We start from the raw sequence: 21,460 nt of genomic DNA, 5'->3' as shown, positions 1-21,460 counted from the left end.
GGGTGATCTTGAATGTTTATCTTTTATTTTATTTTTTTGATTTAATGGTCCACATATGTGGGACCCACCTTGATGTAGGCTTTGTATCAAAAGTGGCCCACAGTGGCGGGGCCCCTCCATCCTCTCCGTTCCCTCTCTCCATTGTTTTTTTTTTCTTTTTTTCTTTTTGTGTGTGTATGATGGCTAGTGGCCCACTTGATGCAGGACCTTATCCACCCCATCCATTGATGTAAACCCCCACTGTTTTCATGGGTGGCACGTGCCATGGGCAAAACACAAATATCAGGCTAATCCAAAATAGGTGGGCCATTTGGGACCCACCTTGATGAGGCATGCCACCCGTCCGTCAGTGGAGGTGGCTACCAGTGAGTGTGCACTGACGTAGGTGTGCTAACAGTGGGCGTGCACTGACATTGGTGGCTAACAGTGGAGGTGTGCACTGACGTGGGTGTACTAACAGTGTGGGTGTGCACTGACATTGGGTGTGCTAGCCAGGGAAGTGTGGACTAGCATGGGTCCATGGGACCCAACCACACCCTCCACCTCACATGTGGGACCCTCCTTGACGTGTTAACCTACCCAGATCCATAGCTCAAGTGGCAGACTAGTGAAAGATATCTCATTTCAACGTGGGGCCAGGCCCTAGTTCAACTGACAGACTGAGGGAAAGATACCTTCCTTCAACACTGAGATCTTGGTACCGTACCCTAGTACGGTGGCTAACAGTGGTGTGAGCGGATGGTGGGGTCCATGGGACCCACCCACACCGTCCATCCACGCCGTTGGGCCACACCATGGTGTATGTGTGGTATCCTAGCCATCCACCGTCTTTGGATGGTGGGACCCACCCCATGTGTGGGGCCCTCCTTGATGCATGAGACTGTCCAGGCCATCCAAGGGCCTGGACGTCAGCACATATACATATATTATATATTTAATATGTTACATATATATTATATGTTATATATATATAAAAGGTGGTGGGCCCTACGTGGAACCCACCTCTCCTTTCATGTGCATAACTGCACAGCAGCAGTTATACCTATATAAGGTATTATATATTTTATATATATACATGCCTTTTTAAAAGAATAAAGCTGCATTGGCAGCAGCCATGGATATATACATTAAATATATATTATCTTATATACTTCATACGTATATAGGGTGGGCCCTATATGGGACCCACCTCTGCTCCTTTTTAGAGCAGCTGAGGCTGCACGTCCAGCAGCTGTGTAGCTGCTCTTGTACCCTTGGCATTAACTAGGTCCGTGAGACCCGTTGTACATGTGGGTACAATCCACACTGTCCAGTTCTGTGGGACCCTCTATTATTCCATGTGTAGGCCCCACCAGGGTGTATGTGTTGTATCTTCACAACCACTGTTTGGGTGGTGGGGCCCACCATGACGTATGTGTCATATCCATACCATCCAACCACTTGTGAGATCATCTTATGGCATGAGAAAATGAGTGAGTCAGATCCAAAGTTCAAGTGGACCCCACCATTTAATAGTGAACCATGACATCAACCGTTCAACTTCTAAGGGCCATCAAAATTTCCAATTAAGTTGATATTGTTTTCATTTCATCCATCTCTATGTTAACTTATGAATGGGTCGGATCTCAAAAACACAAAAGGGTGGGCCCAACTTGATATTCATGAGGTCGTTGGTGCGGCCCGATTTGATATACATTTGGCCCATTTGACTCGGCCATTTAAATCGGCCCATTGATTCGACCCATTTGATTAGGCCCGGTGCATTGTACTTAGGGCCCAGTTGGTTAGGCAGATATGATATACGAGGCCCGTTGTTGAGGCCCACCTTGATATATATGAGGCCCATATGATTAGGCCCATCTTGATGTAGTTATGACCCATCCATTAAGGCCCACCTGTTATACATAAGGCCTATGTTATGCGACCCATTTGCTGTATCTAAGGCCCATGGGTCGAGGCCCAATTGGATATACACAAGTCCATTACAATGTGTGACCCTACCATGGTTTGAGTAATGATGTTTATGGCGGTCGTACCTTGGGAGTAATGATGGTTTGATGTCCACATTGTAAAAATAATGTTGGTTAAATGTCCACATTATAATTCTCCCTAGGGCCCATTATTAGGCCCATACTTGTAGGCCGTCTAGGCCCATCGTCCTTACGAACAACAGCCACCACCATATAACATGCTTAGTATAGTTCCATGATTCATGATCATATGCATCATATGTATGCTTGATATGAGAAGTGACTGATCATAGCATATGCCTTCGGGCATATTTTTTTGGGGGCTCCTGAATGAGCGGTGTTACCCTACATGAACGCACGATATGCGCAGGATTGCTGTATGACTGGATAGTGTGATTCATGCATTCACATTATGTGATATGGTACAGTATGCCCTAGCGACATCAAGGCCGTAGCCTCCACAGACATATCATGGTTGGCAGGATTGGATACTAAAAATCTTGTTCTACATGGGGTGCTATAGATATCCCTAGGTGAAAGTTCCTAAACCCTTATAGTACCAGGAGGTTGCTCCAACGTCTAGACCGAGTGGGTGCATGAGCGCCGAGTGTCGATTACCAGATGGTCACGCTTTCCACTGTATCGTGGTCGGTTGGAAGGGGGTGCGGCCTTACTCGCTTGAGTGGAGGGGGCAAAGCTAGGCTGAGTTTGACCAGCTCGAGGAATGGGTCTTTTATCGACGAGCCGAGCCCAATATTGGTAGGCAGATAGTGAAGTCTTTTCCACTCACCTTATTACGCACGATAGGGCGGCAATCTGGCTTGAAGTGTACTAGACCCCGATGATATTCTAGAGTTGAGCTATTTTGATATGTGGACTTAGATGAGGATTCACATGCTTGAGTTACATTTCGCACCGCATGGCCTTGGTATGGCCGGCATCATTCATGTCTTACACCACATGGCCTTGGTACGACTAATAACATTCATGGATTCATCAGCATGTTCTGCATTGCTCTGATACTGCATAATTATATTACTACCTTACGCACATACTTACACCACCCTCTAAGCTTTCCATAAGCTCATGCACGACCGTTGCGTGTAGGTGATGTTGGAGCACAGCAGCGCTGAGGCAGGATCGCTTTGCAGATCATCTTGGAGCTTTTTATTTATTATCATTGTATTTCCCTTTATACTCATTGTACTTTTAAAGCTTTTGATCATAGTGAAAATGTGATGAATTTTTTGGTTGTTGTTTGTGGGTTATGCCTTTGGTTATGCTTATTACGAATCAAACTGGTGTTGAAAATCCTCCTCGTAGCATCCCAGGATCGAAACCTAGCGAATGGGCGCTGGGAGCCGAGAATGGGGTTCTACGGAGGCTGTCGGTGCCGAATTCGGCGATCAGGAATTTTGTGAGCCCGGTTTCCGAGTTTGGGGCGTGACATGTCCAATGACTTCTTGTCCTTCTTATTGGAGGATAATAACATCCACCACCTCATTGCTAGAATTGTCATCAAAAGGTTGTGATTTACAATTTAACATCAGTGTTGAATATGTTGAACCACAAACTAGCTTACTAGAAGCCCCTTCATTAGTTGTGATCCCTCATGGCCACTATTTTAGGTTCTCTTTTTCTTTTTTTCTTTTTTTTTTTTTAACGAAATCACGAACTCTACCCTAATCACTATCAAATTTTTAGATACCATCTGAAGAATTATTGTTGCCCAGTTCATTATTGGAAGCCTTCGATCCAACACATGACCTCACTCTGATACCAAATAATGTAGTGGGTGCGTGGTTAAAAGTGAAGAAATCAGTCTTTTTCAAAAAAAAAAAAAAAACTCTTAAATCCGCAAGGAGAGGTAAATTTTAAAAAAGTAAAAATAAAATTGATATTATTAATGAAAGTGCTGACCATAATATATTTGATGTACATATATAAGCAAACGAAGCCCTATATTCCTAACTTAACTGGAAATACTTTCCCTAAAATAGCAAAAACTAGTAAATTAGTAAAATGGCATTTCATCATACTAAAACTCATAAACAAACCTTAGATGTCTAAAAGGACTTTAGACCACAATAGGAACCTTAAAAGTCTAAAAGAAGCACGGACAAAACTTACTAAAAATTATAATTTTTAACTTAAAACTGTAGTTTGACCCCTAAAACAATTAAATTCTGCAAAGTTATTTTGGGGCCAATGAACCTTGGATGGTAGACTAAGGCATAAGGCTCGTCAATAGCTTTCCAAAAACAAATTATACTCGAGAAATAGATATCAGTCACAAAGTTATGGCTACTGGAAGCTATAGTGTGCTTTTTGGCTATTTTTGCCCAATTGGAGCCTCATCGGTCCAATTTGTGTGATCTTAGTGTTATATTGAATCATCCTCTACCAGTCCTACATCAATCAATCCAGTTGGACTTTAAGATGTTTTTTTCTATAGTTATATGTGATCTAAGTACCCATGGGCAATCACATCTAACTATAAGCAACCTTGTAATAGGGAGACCTCATTTCCCCGGCCCTTTTTATCATTGCAGGGGAGGCCCTTAGCAGAGGTTTTAGGAGCCTAGTTGAGAGAAATTTTTGATTTCCCAACAATAAAATGGAGATTGGACGAGAGGAAGAACGTCCTTGGGAGAGGGTTCGGCCGCAGAAATCCTCTTCGCATTGTTTTACCCTCTTTATAACTAATCTCACCTTTGACACTTCGGAAGAAGACCTCTTCCACATTTTCAGCAGATTCGGGAGGTTGCTGGATGTTTTCCTCCCCAAGGATCGCACCAGATTTAAGCACCGAGGCTTCGCATTTGTCCGATTTCGGTATAAATAGGACGCCTTCAATGCAGCCCAATGCTTGAATGGGAGAAGAGTCGACTGTAGGATCATCTTTATTGCCAAAGCTAAGAACCAATCGGACTACCCTAGAACAGAGAAGGCCCGTCTAGCCCCTCAGAAGCCCTAAGTTGGCACAGTAACCCATCCCCTCCCCCCCCGGTTAGGCCTCAGATGCAGTCTCCCATTCGACTGGGCAATCCCTAGGCACCAGTCGGGAGTTGTGCATTAGACTCGTTCACGGTGGTAGCTAATAGAGGGGAAGTGGAGCAGTTGGAGGTTGGGCTTTCTTCAGCCTTCATTGCCACCGCATCTAAAGTATCCACCTCGATCTTGCAATTAATTGATGCATCCGCAAATCCACCTTCTCCTACCTGCGAGTCGATTTCATCGGCCCCAAACACTTCCTTCTTCGATTCCAATCCAGGTAGGAGATGGCTGCATTCGCCCCTGCCACCCCTTTGCACTTAGAGATGGGGCTCGTAGATTTGGCTACCTGGTTACCCGAATCTACTCCCCTATTTCAAGGGATTTGGATTCGGCTATTAGGGATTCCAGCCCATGCGTGGTTGCCCTCGGCGATTGAAGCTCTAGCTAGTGCCTTCGGAGAGGTAGTGGAGATTGGCAGCGCAATATTGTGAGGGACATTCCAGGCATTTGCTAGAGTTTGGATCAAGCCCAAACAGGGGGTTGACCTTCACAGCTTGAGATACTTGTCAGTTAAGGGGAATTTTTTCCCGATCTGGGGGGCGGTGGAGAGCCACTGCTCGAGTGAGAGAGCAACCCATCCAGGCCCATCTGTCCAGAGGGAGCAGGAAACCAAGAAATCTTGGGTGGAAAGGGCATTCCACTCATCCAGGGACCCCATCATCTCCTGTCTCCCACATGTTTGTGCTAATGCCACTGAAACATCCACAACTTGTATGCCTTTCCTCTCACCTCAATCCCTCCCACTGCTTATAAGTGGTGTCCAATCCACTCCCAATCCCACTGCTAACACCCTCAACCCTTCTCGCACAAGGGGCACAGGGCTCCAGGGAGACCCTCACGGGGGACCATCGTCTTAGCCCTAGCTGATCAGCCCTCATCCTGCCACCACACCAGTGGTGCTTTAGAGGGCCAATCCTATGTTGCATCAGGCATCAGCTCAGTAGGCCCGACTCCTTCAATGGAATTAACCCAATTCCAGGGACCCTCAACACCCTAGCAGCTGTTCACAACCCCAAGTGTAGGGTCGCGATGTAGAAATAAACTAATTAAGACTGAGGTTGAATCCACAGGGACTGAACCTTGTACGTATTTTGAAAGTAACTAGAACTAGAACTAGATGAACATGTAATCTAAATCAGGTAAATTTAAGAGAATAATGGTGAACTAATTAACTAAAACTTGTAAAATTCAAAGATGGGAACTAGGGTGCCAAGGATCCACTTGTAGCAGTTGGGCAGCTACCTTGCATTGATTCAAGGACACAATTGGAATCAAAGTCCTATCCTATCCAATTGGTAAGAAGAGAATTGTCAGATCTCTGAACTTCTCACGGATCTAATCATCAACAGATAAGAGTGATGGAGATTTGGAAGTGATTCCATCACCTAACCATGCCCAGGAGACGATGGCAAACAACAACAATTTACCAATCTCATAGCCAATCATAAGAGAATTGTGAAAGTTAGGAAGGACTCCATCACCCTACCATGCCCATGGGATGATGGTGAACACCGGGACTTACTAATTCCACAATCTCAATAATGGAAAGAACATACTTAAAGCTATCGCAAATCCATTGTAATTTAAGTCACAACAAACTATTAAAAACTAAAAGTATATCATATAATCAAATTAGAATCCAAGAGAGTTCAACAAACATGAATCAAAGCATGGAAAAACACCCCATCACGCTACAAGCTTCACCTCTTAGCCCTAGCTAAGAGGTTCAGCCAACCATAGACATGATCAACTAAAGTCTCTTAAAACATTAAAGGAAAGAAAGAAATTAAAGAAGAAAAGGAAAAGGAAAACTCCATGCTGATGGCTGTCCACCCTCTCTCTCTCTCTCTCTCTCTCTCTCTCTCTCTCTCTCTCTTCCCACGTCCAAGCTCCCAAGATGCCTCCAAGGCTGCCCAGATGATGCTCCCATTTCTGGATGCCTCTCTCCCTTTTATAGACTAAGCAGGGTCGGTCAGTGGAGAAGCTTGGAGTCGGTGCATGCTCTCTTACGCAGCACTATTCACAGTAGAGAACGCAAGTCATCTTGCGCCCGACTTGAATTTCGGGACGGTGGATGTCCCGTCTTCGGTTCTGACTGCATGACTATGGTCATGGCCACCTGTTGTAATGTGTGGAAGGTCCGGATCAGAGATTCGACTGTGATTAAGCTCACAAAATGGCCCATGGAGGAAACGAGTCTGGACGTGTGTAAGTGGAGGAATCTTGCGTTGAGATACTCGGTGGGCCCCACAGTGATGTTTTTGGTGAAATCCATCCTGTTCATTTATTCCTGGCGAGATTTCAGTCAGAAAGGAGTGGTTTTGGTCGAGTTTTGGTGCAACCCACTATATCAACTCACCTCGCCGTTCATCTTGCATTTTCCGTCGATCTATGTGTGTACACGTGCATGGGTCCAAGAAGACGTCTTGGATAGGGTAGGTCCCATGTCCTGGACGCAATGAACAGTTCGGATCATTCACATGGTCCACAGTGGTGGCCCACTACTGATCACACGGCGGACAGCGTTCACCCGCTGCCTGTTTACGCGGAGAAGAGTCAGGTCAGCCTGGCTTTGACCGGGCTGATTGTCCGGTGCGGTGCGGGAGTGCACCACACTGTGCACTCGCACGACCCCAGGTGGGGTCCACTATGATGTATATGAGAAATCCACTCCGTCCATCCATTTTGCCACCTCATTTAAGGTGTTAAGACCAAAATTGAAGTATATCCAGATATTAGGTGGGCCCTAAATCAGAGATTTAGTGGCTGATCTTTCCGTTGGGCCACTTTCATAAGAATCCAATTGCTGAATTTCTATGTGTACGGCTAATTTATGGTCTTCAGGCCAGATATAAAGTTTCGAGCCAAACAGATGGTGGGAACCCTGTGATCTTGCATTTAGGACGACTTTCAAGCCCCTTTGGACTTCAATTGCTTGATTTTCTCAGATCTTTGGCATGTAAATTCTTCAATCTCAGTCCCCTAAGATCTGTCCCTTGCCTTGGTGATTTGTGAGCATCAAATCTATGCCCTTATCATCCTTTTCAGTCCAAGCTCTTAAATTCACCTTGCAACACAAACACGATTAAAATAGGAGGTTAAACATTATCATGTTCATAAAATTAGGTAATAACTAGGGTCTAATATGCAATATTTGACCCTCAATAACAGCCCTGGGCATATTTGACCCTCAATAACAGCCCTCTGCCCAGAACCTCGCAGTCATTCGTGAAAGATTTTTCAGCTCCTGTAGCTCGCGAGTTGACGGGTCCCACGTCCCAGCTGCTACGTGACAGCCATCAATCAAGGATGGGAGAGCACTTGGTTGCATTGGGGATTCTATGTGGAGTCAGCTCCCTCCATTGCAATGGTCCATCAGATGCCACAATTGGGGCACGTTCATCAGGAGATCCAGCCAGCCCCCACAGACAGCTTTTTCAGCAACCAGTAGCCAACCAGTTCAGGCAGATGGTTCCCTGGTTAGGCCAACATTCAGTGAGGTTAAGAGGGGTTGATCGTCACATGAGAGTCAGATCGGTGGGATGCTCCCCTCTTGGACCTGCAGTAAGCCCCCAGGGTTGGCCACGAGACAAGGAAAACATCGAGATCAACATCTCTACTTCAACCAGAAAATGGCCAAGCAGGGAGGAACAAACTGGCGATATCTCAGGATCAGGGAGGTCAGGTCTCATAGTTGTGGACTTGTCTCCTTACTTCACCAACATCTCTTCGAACAAGGAGTTCTTAGCCCCTCTACCTAGCCCTGCCTGGAGTCATAGATCAAAAGATTGGGATCCTCCCATCTCTCCCATGCTGGAACCGTGCGGGCAAGCGTTGGCCCAGCCAGTTTAGGAGGATCCAGCAGTAACCACAGCCCCCAGTGGTGTCCCCACACCCTCTGTAGGAGCAACAAACAGTGTACTTAAAGGGAGAAGGAAAAAGCTATTGAGCAGAAAAATCCCAAGGCAGTTGGAAGATGGGGAGTGGGCAACTAGGCTTCGGAGACTCAAGCGTCGGGCCGTGAACTCAGGATGTGTAACAGATGGATAGAGCCCTGATTTGGAATGCCCTTGAGGTAGGTAATGTGTTTACCATCAGATCCTTGAGAAGATTGGTTAAGGACTACAAGCCCTCATTGGTGGCTATTCTTGAGCCCATGCTGCGCGAGGAGAGGCGCATGGCCATTGGTTTAAAGTTAGGATTCCACTCATCCCTATCCAATGGTGATGAAGGGGGTAAATTTTGGGTGTTTCACCTCAACTAATTACATGTTTCTGTTAAGTCTAAGTCTAACCAAATGCTCTCAGTTAGTTTGTCTGTGCAGAACTCCAAGGACAACATCCTATTGTCCATTGTCTACGCTAGCTGCTCCAAAATTGACCGAAGTGCATTGTGGCATGATATGACAAGCCTTAGCAGAGGTTTATCAATTCCGTGGGTAGTGGGAGGGGACTTCAATGCGGTAACGGAGGTGGATGAGAGATTAGGCACACGGTAGGGTGACAGAACCAGCATGTCAGAATTCTCAGAAGCCATCCACAATGAGGGCCTCATTGATGCAGGTTATGTTGGGAGTAAGTTCACGTGGAGTAACAACCGTTTTGGGTCTGCGCAAGTGTGGGCCAGGTTGGACAGAGTGCTTATTAATGGCAATTAGTCGGCGGCTTTCCTTACATTCAGGTTGAACACTTGCTCAGAGCTAAATCGGTTCATGCCCCCTTTTTATTATTTCTTCCATCGCAACACCAACCAATCAACAGACCATTCTGATTCCTTAGAATGTGGACACTCCATGACACGTTCCAACAAACCATCAAGAAGGCATGGGAGGGTGATTGCTCAAGTTAGCCTATGGTGAACATTTAGCTCAAACTAAAAAAAGACAAAACAACTATTGAAATTCTAGAATAAGGAAGTATATGGGAACATCTTCCACAAGATCAAGGCAATGGAGGATGAGCTCCAGAGCATAGAGTTCAAGAGGCAGGACTCTAGCAGTGACGAATTGATCCAGGAGAGTGTGTGTTCACTCCCCAAGTATAGGGTTGTGATGTAGTAATAAACTCGGTAAGACCGAGGTCGAATCCACAGGGACTGAAACTTGTACGTTTCCTGAAACTAGGTAGAAATAGAACTAGACTAAGATATGATCTAACCAAATAGAATTTTAAGGAACAATTGTGGAATAATTATTTAAAACTTTAAGTAATTCAGAGGAAGGAAACTAGGGATTCAGAGGATTCACTTGTAGAGATCAGGGAGAAATTATGCCTGCTTCAGAAATCATAGAATTTAACTAGACTTCCTTTGATATAGTTTTCAAGAGGTGAAGGGTATATGAATTAGAATGGATTCCATCATCTAACTATGCCCAGGAGACAAAGCAAACAACAGGATTAAACTAATTACCAACCAATCAACAATGCATGAGGATCAGGAAGGGTACTGTCATCCTATCATGCCCATGGAGCAATGATGAACAACAGGGCTTCCTGACTTCATAAACATAAAAAGGGGAAGAAAATATTCAAAGCCATTGCAAACCCATTGTAATTTCAGTCACAACAGACCATTAAAGACTAAGAAAAATATTCTTTATAATAATCACTAAATCAAATTCAGTTTATGAAATTTAAAGGCACAAAGTAGAATCTCCCATCTCGCTACACGCTTCACCTCTTAGCCCTAGCTGAGAGGTTTAGCTTAGCATGATTATGCTAGCACCACAGAAAAAAAAACAATCAAAGGATTAAAAGAAAAAGAAAACAAGAAACAAAGAAAAACCCGAAACGTCCAGCCGAATCCCTCCCTGCTTCACGTTTCTTCCTTCCTTCAAAGCCAAGCAGCCGCACAGCCTCTCTTCTCCACGTTTTCCTGCCTAAGAAAACTCCTCCTTTTCCCAGCAGAAACCCACCTTTTCCTCTCCGTTTCTCTTCCTTTAACTGCAGCGGCAACCGAAGACGAGCTCCCGTACTCTCTCTCTCCAGCCGTGGATAGCAGAAAGCCAAGGCTCCCTGTCTTCTCCTTTCTTCCGTTTTTTTTCTTTTCCTCCTTTAAACGAATGCTTTTCTCTCTCTTTATAGGCAGCAAAGACCCTGCTGGAGTGTTAGAGGCGGTGGCTGGAGTTTTCGCACTCCATGCGTAAATTTTTCGCAGCAGAAACTGGACGCGCAATCTGTTTTTCGCAGCAAAACACCCTCTATTTGATTTGATTTTGCAGCATGAAATCAACAAATTTGTTGATTCTGACACCTTGGCTAGGGCTATGGCCATCTGTTGAAGCATGTGGATGGTCTGGATTATGCATCAGAATGTGATCTTGATCACGTTACGTCCCACAAGTGCCGTCTTTTCCGGATGTGCGCGGGCTGCATAAACAGCGCCCGATCTTGTCTGCGCTGGACTCTCGGTGGGGCCCACTTACCTTGTCGCTTGATAAATCCGACCCGCCCATTGAATTCCTCTCGGAATTTCAGCAAGGAAGGGGTGCTTTTACTCGGGTTCAGTGCGGTCCATCAAATCAACTCATTCCACCGTCTGCCTTCAGTTTTTACGATCAAAAACTGACCTCCGATGTATCTCGCCATTTCGCCACCTAGACTATGTTTACGGGGCCCTTTTAGGCCTGATGGATGGTCCCGATTATCTGGATCATTGACCGTGGTGGCCCACAAGACCGGACCGCAATCTCTGTTTCATACAGAAATAGAACTTCTGTTTTTGAAGAGGAGACGTCCAGAGGACGGTTTGCCATGCAAGTTTAGTGCAAAAAGTGTACTATGTATACTGTATGATGATTATGAGAAATCCACACCATCCATCTTATTCCCTATTTCATTTAAGCCGTGGGGGCCGAAGTTAAAGCGTATCTGGACAGCGGGTGGGCCCCAAATCAGGGTTTTATGGGCTGATCTATTAGTTCAGCCACTTTCACGAGGATCCAATGGCTGAAATTTGACGTGTACGGTTAGTTTTTGGTCCTCGAGCCATGTATAAAGTTTCGAGCCAAACAGATGATGGAAACCCAGTGATCTTGCATTCTGGCTGACTTTCAGGCTGCTTGAGCTTCAGTTTCTCAATTTTCGCGAATCCCTGGCGTGTAATTCCGTTAATCTTGGTCCCCTGGAGTCCGTCCCTTGCCTTGGTGCATTCTGAATGTTAAATCCATACTTTTAGCATCCCGATCCAGTCTCAGCTCGCAATTCCACCTTGCAACACAAACATGATTAAAATGAGCTATTCAACGGTACCATGTTTATAAATCCAAGCAATAACTAGGTCTGATATGCAATATTCGACCCTCAACAGTGTGTCAGCTAGGCAGCTGTTAGAGCATCTGGAGCACATGGAAGAGATCTATTGGAAACAAAAATCGCATATTCATTGGCTAGAGAATGGAGACAGAAACTCCAAATTCTTCCATGTGTCAGTCAGCGAGAAGACAAGGAGATCGTCTATCACTTCCATCAGAGATGCAGTGGGGACTCCTCTGTCTGATCCAAGTCAGACCAAGACAACTGTGATGAAGTTCTTTGAAGAATTGTTCACGGCAGTGCCCTCTTCCGAGCAAGACGTCTTCACCTCAGCTATTCTCAGTCTTCTAATGCAGCAGGACAATGCCGAGCTGCTGGCCCCACCTTCCCTGGAAGAGACTGATGCGGCGGTGACTTCCATCTCGAAGGATGGAGGCCCTGGCCCCAACGGATTCTCAGTAGCATTCTTCGTTGATTGCTGGCCAACGGTGGGGCAGGATGTCCACAAGGCAGCTACATTTTGGTTTACTAGGGGCGAGCTCCCTAAGGCCTTCTCAGCGTCCCTCATCTACTTAATCCCTAAGTCCTCCTTAACCCAATATTTCGCAGAATATTGCCCTATCAGCCTATGCAACATCATCTACAAAATAATGGCCAAAATCCTCGCCACTAGGCTGAGTAAACTCCTCCCTAAATTGATCACGTGTGAGCAAGGGGCGTTTGTATAGGGCCGGTCCATCACGAAGAACATCGCGCTGGCTCAGGAGGCTGTGAGTGACCTCAACAGAAAGGTTAGAGAAGGCAACACAATCATTAAGTTGGATTTAGAGAAAGCTTATGATAGGGTGGGTTAGAAGTTCCTCAAAAAAATGCTGGTTAGGTTCGGATTCAGTGAGAGAGGGGTGGCCTTGATGGAATCTTGCTGGGCCAATAACTGGTTGTCGGTTCTTATTAACGGGGAAGAGGCCGGTTTCTTCCGATCTACTCGTGGGCTGAGACAAGGGGACCCGCTTTCTCCTGCGCTCTTTATCCTTGCAACCGTGGCATTTTCTAGAAGCTTCAAAAATCTGGTTGTGCAGGGTGGGTGCCTAGCCTTCAAGCATAAAAGGGGCAGCCCTCTTCTCACGCATTTGCTATTCGCTGATGACACCCTGTTATTTGTGAACGGTAGCAGGGCCATGCTTAAATCAGTCAAGAAACTTCTGGCATCCTATCAAGCTACCTCGGGTCAGAAGATCAACAGTAGCAAAATCTACTTTATCTATTCCAACAGGTTATCTGCGAGCAAAATTCGAAGCACGGAAAGACTGCTTGGCTTCGGCAAGGCCCCTAGCGTCGTAAAGTACCTAGGAGTGCCTCTTTAAAGGGGTAGATGCAAGCGCACTAACTTCCAATTCATCATCGACAAGATCCAGAACATAATTTTTAGTTGGAATGCTCGGTACTTGTCCCAGGCGGGTAGACTAATGCTCATCAGGCATGTGCTGGGCAGCATGTCGCTTCACATGTTGGCAGCAACTCAGGTTCCAGCCCAAATGATCGAGGACATGGAATGCTTCTTTGCTAGATTCTTTTGGGCCAACGGTAAAGGTAAGTGCTAGTGGGTGGCATGGAAGAAGATTACCAGGCCGATTCCGGAAGGTGGGCTGGGGGTTAAATGCTTGAAGGAGGTCGTGTCAGCTTTGAGGATGAAACTGGCTTGAAATGTTAAGTATGGGGAGAATGATGGGCCGTGGGTGGCGCTCATGAGTGCAATTCACTCCAGCGACCTAGAGGAGGGGCCTTCAAATGCTAGGCAGGGCACCGCATCTGCCCTTTGGAAGCAGATCAAATCCATCTTGCCTTCGCTGGATGCCAACGTGCAGTGGCTAGTGGGCACCGGGGTGCTGAGCTTATGGGACGCCAACTGGACAGGGCTAGGGGCTCTGTGCCAGCTAGCTGTTTGCCCCATCCCAGCCGTTTTAAGGTCCATGTAGGTCAATGAATTCATTAGGCTAACGAGGCCTCTCCCTCCATCAGCAGTCCTATCCTATCTTCTGCCAGAAACACTTAATGTGATTATCCAAGGGGGCTTCACTACGACTAAAGAAAGATCGGTGTGCTTCTGGCCTCATGCTCCGTCCGGTGCTTTTACCCCTAAATCAGCCTGGAGATTAAGCAGATCATCGTCCCCAACCAGCAGGCAGTGGACCTGGTTCTGGAACAGCACGGTTCCTCCTAAGCTATCAGATTTTATTTAGAGGCTATTGCAGGGAGCGACTCCAGTGGACGAAAGAGTACATCAAAAGGGGTCTTTCTAGCATCAAGATGCAACTATTGTGAGGCTAAAGCCACGGCCAGGTCGAAGGTTGAATCGCTTCATCATCTGTTTATCTAGGGGCAGCGGGCGCACAGGATTTGGGATCATTTTAGCTAGCGGTTTGGGGTCACCCTTATCCCTCATCAGTATATTGCAGTAAGGCTGTCTCAATGGCATTCTGAGTTGGCCCCTGGCACGGCATCAGCTCGAGACCGCAGGGTGTTACCCATCCTCATCCTTTGGGGGTTGTGGCGCTCTAGGAACGGGGCTAGATACGAGCAGACCCCTATGAAAACAGCGTCTTCCATTGCCCGTACCAATGGTGGTCCAATACCATTTGCTATGGTAAGTCGCTGACTCGTGGGCTAGCCAGCCCAGGCCTCATGTCCCAACCTAAACAGAAATTCTGGTCGGAGGTCATAAAATGGAAACGGCCTGCTTGCAGTTGGGTGAATGTGAACGGGTCAGCGAGGGGAAACCCAGGGCTATTGGGTCGGGGAGGTTTTTGCAGAGGGGATAATGGCAATCTTCTCTTCACCTTCACGTTAGGATATGGGCGGGGAACTAACAACAGAGTAGAAATTTGGGCTATTTATAATGGGCTCAAGTTGTGTTTGGAGAAAGGGCAAGATAAGATAGAGGTTGAATCAGATTCCAGTGTAGCCATCGATACTCTCACAGGGAAGGCAAACACCTCCTGGCAATGGAAATCCTGGATCTTGTGCATCCACAGGATGACTCAGGGTGTTAACGTCGTGTTCAGAAAGATCTAGAGGGAAGTAAACAACCTCGCGGATTGGATGGCTCATGTCGGTAGCAATTTCCAGGTTGGTTCGGTCATAAACCATTAAGATGATCTTCCCCATGAGGTGCGCGGCCTTCTTTTCTTAGATCAAGTCGGATTAGGCGCGATCAGATTGGTCCGTCCAAAAGGGTAGTGCCCTCTTTTCTTTATTTCTGTACATTTGCGGGTATACGATATGTGAGGTCCAAATCTTTTGTCGGGGCCCACTCGAATCACTGAAAAGTTTTTTTTTTGGATTAATGAAGCCGGAGAGGCAAGAGTCCTCCTTTTCCAAAATAAAAATAAAAATAGGCAACCTTGTAACTAGTGGTTGATGTATTTTTTAAGTAAAAAAATTCTATAAAAATGTTTTTGTTTATGAAGGAAAATGCCAATATGATTTTTGCAGGGTGAGATTAAGGAGTTGAATGGCTTCACACTTTTTATATTTTCCTTCTCAATTGTTGATTTCTTGGCAAGCTAATCAAGGTTTAAGATTTCAATGGGCCAGCCGTAGTGCAACCCATAATATCAATGGATTAGCTAACCAAGGACTACACTTTTATAAGATCATTTTGAAGTCTATCAAATCCCTTAAATAACTTGCTAAGAAATTACTGTAGATGAACTATAGCCGATAATTTCCTTGGTCTGGCGGTATGCATAACGTAACCATTGCCCAAACGTACAAAGGAAGAAGGAACTGAGTCCAGATCCCTATAGTGTTGACTTTGTGGGAAGGTTCCGTAGCATTGACTACTGTGGGCCTAATGTAATGTTCTTGTGACATCCATTTCCATCCATCATGTACGCCACCTCCTGTTGCGCCACCTCCTGTTCAGGTACGACACCCTATAGGGTACAAAATAAAACAATGAGAAAAAACCTCTAAGTTCGTGTTGGTCCACCTGAGTTTTGGAATGCCCTGATTTTTTGTCTTTTAATCCTGGTGGGGCACATATGATGAATGGATTGGATGGCATATAAACATCGTAGTAGAACCCACAAACATCAACACCATATGATTACATCTCTACTACATTTCTTTATTATTTGTACCCAGATGTTGTAAATAAATGAGCTATATTTTTCATGAATTTGCAGGTCCATTGTCTTTTGAGAATGTTCCATATAATGGAACTCCACCAACTTTGAAGCTAAGACAACATTCATGGACAAAGGTACGAAATTTTATGACCCTCCATTGGATGGTCCACCCATTTTGTTAAAGATGGCCACTTTGTTAAAGATGTTGGGAGTGAATTTTCAGATTTCCAACATCATCTTCGTTGATTCACCTGTTTGGACTGGATTTTCATATTCAAGTGGTTCAAAAGACTACTCGGGTGGGGACATAAAATCTTCCAAGGAAGTTCATCAGTTTCTAAGGAAGGTGAGTGGTTTGTGCTATTGCACACATGAAAAAAGTTTATGAATATGCACATGTACACATGAATATATTAATATAATATGGTTGTATGTGCCTCCAGGGGCATGACATTCTTCGTGCCCAGACAAATTCTTATATGCCATATGGTGTGTTTGTATGATGATGATCAAAACTAGTCATCCAGTGGGACTTGCCATTGATTGGCCACTAGTTACAAATTGCATCGATAGTGTATCGTAGCCATATAATTATTGGACCATTTCTCACTGAATGCATGGTCTTGTTGACTTTTTATCTTTTAATTTTCATCAGTCTGATGTGTGTTGAGTGTGCAGCAATGACACGGTCAAAAGTACCTCCCACGCCTTCTAGAAGCAATGTCAGGCCCATCTTAGTGCATAGATGAATTTTTTTTTTAAAAGAGATTGATTTTGAATTTTCATGTGTGTTTCATTGAGTATATATAATACTCTTTATATCTGAAGAGGAAAGGGCCCAAATCCAAGGAAATTATAGTCAATCAAGAGAAATTAAATCACCAAAAAATAATATAAATAAATCACAATTTAATTAAAACTAGATAGAAAAGGAAATATACACAAGGGAAATGAAATATTTCCAGTTTCCCTAATACCCCCCTTAAGTTGGTGCATAAAGGTCTGTAATGCCCAACTTGCTGAGCAAAAATGAAATTATTCCTAACTATGGGGTTTTGTGAAGATGTCTACAAGTTGTTGATTAGTAGGCACAAATGAATTTTAGAGAATGCTAGTGGATATTTTTTTAATGGACAAGGTAATAATTAATCGCTATATGTTTAGTCCATTCATAAAAAAAGGAGATTTGTTGCAACATAAAAGACTGTTTGATTATCATAATAAATTCACATAGGTTGGTTATAAGAAACACTGAGATATCAAAAAAGAGTTTTGACCAAGTAAGTTCACAAGTAGCATTGGCCATTATGTTGTACTTAACCTTAGCAGATGACTGTGAAATTGTGATATGATTTTTTCTAGGAGATAGAATTTTGTCTAAGCATCGTATAGTAACATATAGTAGAATGTCATGTTTTAAGGTAACTAGCCTAGTCAAAGTCAAAGCAAACAAATAATTGAAGAGAGCTATTGGAAGATTTTTTTTAAAAAAAATGTCTTCTCTAAGGGAATCCTTGAGATATCTTAATATGTGAATAACAACATCATAATAAGCTTGGCGAGGCTGACGCATGAACAAACTAAGAATATTGTTCAAATAAGCCTTTGATACATAGAGAGATCTTGAATAAGATCACCATGTTTGTCAGTGAAATGTAAATTTTGTTCCGTAGGAAAAGCGACAGGTCAAGCTTCGAGATGACCACTATCCTTGAAGATGTTGAGGTATATTTGTGTTACTTAAGAAAATTCCCATTAGAGAATGAGCCACCTGAATGCCTAAAAAATATTTTAGGGGACTAAGATCTTTGAGACGGAATTTGGTATGCAAAAATTTCTTCAAGGGAGTGATGATAGATCGATTGTCGTCTATGACAATAATATCATCCACATAAACAAGGATCATGTGAAGATAGTGCCATTGGAATGAATGAAAATGGAACAATCTGCTAAGGATTGATGATTACTAGCTTCTTTGAGAGTAGAGGAAAACTTGTCAAACAATTTCTTGATACTTGTTTGACATTATAGATAGACTTGTTCATATGATAAACGCATTGTTCTCCCTATTTAATAAAACTAAGTAAAATGGTAATATAAGTTTTTTCGTGAAGATCCTCATGAAGGAAAGTGATGTGGAAATCTAGTTGATATATTGTCCAGTGGTGAATAGAAACCACAACCAATAGAAAACAAAAAAATAAAAATAAATAAATTACAATAGGAGTAAGTGTCCCATCATAGTCTAATTGTTCAATCTAATTATACCCCTTCGCTACCAAACATACTTTGAATCATTCAATTGTACCATAACCACGATTTTTGACTAGTGTATCAAATAGCGTTCGTAGCGTACGCTACGTAGCATAGCGTAACGATTTCGCTACGTAGCGTTCGAAATAGCGTTTTTTCCCTGTAGCGCAACATACGCTACGGATATGTAGCGTGTAGCGCAGGTAGCGTACGCTACCTGTTTGGTATTTTTTTTCCAGTGCAGGAAACAGTGGTGAACTCAGACCACAAGCTAAACTTAAGTTAAAAAATAAAAAACCTAATTCTAAAGGGCTTTCACCCCCAAACTACAGCAGCCGACGTAACTGCTCTCCCCACCCTTCCATTTGGAGACCCAAAATCTTCTCACAGGGCCAATCCGATGCTGCCGACGCTGCTTCTCTCCCCACCCTTCAATGCTGTGGTTGAAAGTCAGCTGCCAGGCGCAAACCGATGCTGGTGACGTTGCTCATCTCCCCACTTTTCAATCGTGAGTTGGAAAAACTACTTCCAGAGGTAAATCAATCGTTGTGTAGCTTCAATATTTACAGTTTTCAGTGATTCAATCTCATCTTGAGACAAAAATAGGTATGCTCCTTCCTTTTTTTTGAAATTTTCAATGTACAATGAAAATAACTTGGTATTTTTAATTTTTTCCTCATTTTTTTCCCTTTTAAAATGCTAGTTACTGTCGGTTTGGTGTTCTTTATACTTTTTTCTTATGGTATGGCCCATGTGGGCCCCGCTGAAGTGCGTGAAGGGATGAAATGTGCGTTATTTTCTATGGTGTGGCACATGTGGGGCCCACTGAGGTGCGTGAAGGGGTGAGATGTGCATTATTTTCTATGGTGTGGCCCACGTGGGGCCCATTGAGGTGCGTGAAGGGGTGGATTTGCATTATTTTCTATGGTGGGCCCACTATATAATATTTATCATATATATATATATAATTTTTTTTTTTAATTTAAAAAATAGAAGTATTGTGTAGCTTACGCTACATGCTATGCTATTTCGCTACACGCTACGGAGGGTTGAACACTACGCAACACGCTACCGCTATTTAAAACACTGTTTTTGACTTTGTACACTCACTTACAACTAATATATTTTTTCCGTGTTAGTAAATGTTATGGGGTTCATGTTTGATTATGGTCTAATGCTTTAATTTTTACAGCCATAATGTCACCGACTGAATAAATTTAACAAAATGACAAAAGGATGTTGGCCCAGCATTGGAAGAAATGGAGAAAAATGGGACATGATTAGCATAAAATAACTATATAAAAGGAAGTTAGATAAGGGATGTAGAGTACCTATAGAGGGTTGTGAAGAGGGTGAAGTAGGAGAAGCGGTGGGTGGTAGAGTTGGACAGATATAGTCTTTAAGGTGGATAAGTTGAGTGATAGTGCCATAAGATCAATGAGGGTCAGATGGAGGGAGAATTGTGGTGGGTATAGGGACAAGATCATGGGTTGCAAGGACTGGAGTTGATGAGGGATGGTTAAGGTTTGGCTCAAGGATTGGCATATAAGTGATAGGAGATGATGTGTCAGGGGTGACAATTGTGGTCTTGAATGGAAATGTGTATTCAACAAATCCAACATCTTGAGAGGTAATGGTACATTATTATTTAAAGTTCATAAACTTGATAACCTCACTATCCAAAAGGGTAACAACAACTATGCATCTTGATGCTTGTGGAAAGAATTTATGTCGTCGAGAAGTAAGAGTATACTCATAACACAAACATAAAAAAAAAATTAAAACTGATCATTTAATGATTTAACTTTTAATGTATTTTATATGGAGTTTTACCATTCAATTTGGGAGTGGGAATGCGATTGATTAGATAAGTAGTAATTAAAAACACATTCTTCCAAAATAATAATGGTAAATGTACCTGAAAGCACAAAGCTTGGACAACCTTAAGATGTTATTGTTTACGCTCAGTGATCCAATTCTATTTTAGGGTTTCAGCATAAGTTCGCTGATGATGTATGTCGTTTTTTCCATGGTTAGGACTCAATAGAAAGTTTCCAAACTTCACATTAGAACTGAGTTCTAACCATGGAATAAAAATGCTTTTAGAAGAGAATATGTTTCAGATTTAAAACACATATGTAAGATAAACGCAAGTGCAACAGGAATAGTGTTGACGATAGTAAGAAAATAATGTCCACCAATGTAGGATGTTGCATGATACCTACCCCAAATATCACAATGAATTAAACCAAAATTAGGATGTACACTTTTTATTATAACTTAATGGGAAAAGATGACAAGTTTCCTTAGCCTTTTGACAAACATCACAAGAAAAAAAAACAAGTACGTGAATTAGTAGACAATATTTGAAATAAGTGAGTTTGGAACATGAACTATGCATGGAGCAGGTCAGCTCACTCCTACTTATTTTCTCTTTGCATAGATGGGGTTGGTATTGACTCAAGAATGGTAGTCAGTTTGTTTGGAGTTGCCACTAGCCAATTAAGCTTAGGATTTACAGCTAGCTAGAAACCATAAAATTTCTTGGGAGTCAAGGGATTCAAAGATCCTTCGACCCGAGTGACTCTTACAGCTAGTGTATGAAAGAAGATTTTAAGGGACGTGGTGATGGGAAAGGAAGGGGATAAACACCCTTTTCCGTTAGCTGGTATACGAATGAAGATTCTAATGAAGATTTTCTACTTAACTAAATTTTATATTCTTTAGAGTATCTGAAAAGTTTTAGAAGTGACAACATACATGGTCCAAGTAGACAAACTCCAAAGAATAAAATAAG

The 21,460-nt window shown here is 43.4% G+C and overlaps 1 protein-coding gene across 10 annotated transcripts in view; it reads left to right on the top strand.

Moving 5' to 3' along the window:
• LOC131218887 (serine carboxypeptidase-like 17) overlaps positions 1-21,460 on the top strand; it is a 114,144-nt gene that overhangs the window by 18,047 nt on the left and 74,637 nt on the right. For 8 of the 10 annotated variants that reach the window (XR_009157893.1, XM_058213766.1, XM_058213765.1 and 5 more), the window contains exons 3-4: positions 16,468-16,544; positions 16,634-16,756. The exons of the other annotated variants lie outside the window; for them this stretch is intronic. Coding sequence is in view for 7 of the 8 variants with exons in the window: in XM_058213766.1 (XP_058069749.1) it covers positions 16,468-16,544; positions 16,634-16,756 (200 nt within the window). In the remaining variant the exon portion in view is untranslated. The remainder of the gene's footprint in view (positions 1-16,467; positions 16,545-16,633; positions 16,757-21,460) is intronic. 10 annotated transcript variants of the gene reach the window in all.

The sequence above is a fragment of the Magnolia sinica genome, chromosome 11 (genome assembly GCF_029962835.1).
Source record: "Magnolia sinica isolate HGM2019 chromosome 11, MsV1, whole genome shotgun sequence".
NCBI classification, from domain to species: Eukaryota; Viridiplantae; Streptophyta; class Magnoliopsida; order Magnoliales; family Magnoliaceae; genus Magnolia; species Magnolia sinica.
The sequence above is the reverse complement of the archived record's forward strand: the minus strand, read 5'-3'. Positions and strand labels throughout refer to the sequence as shown.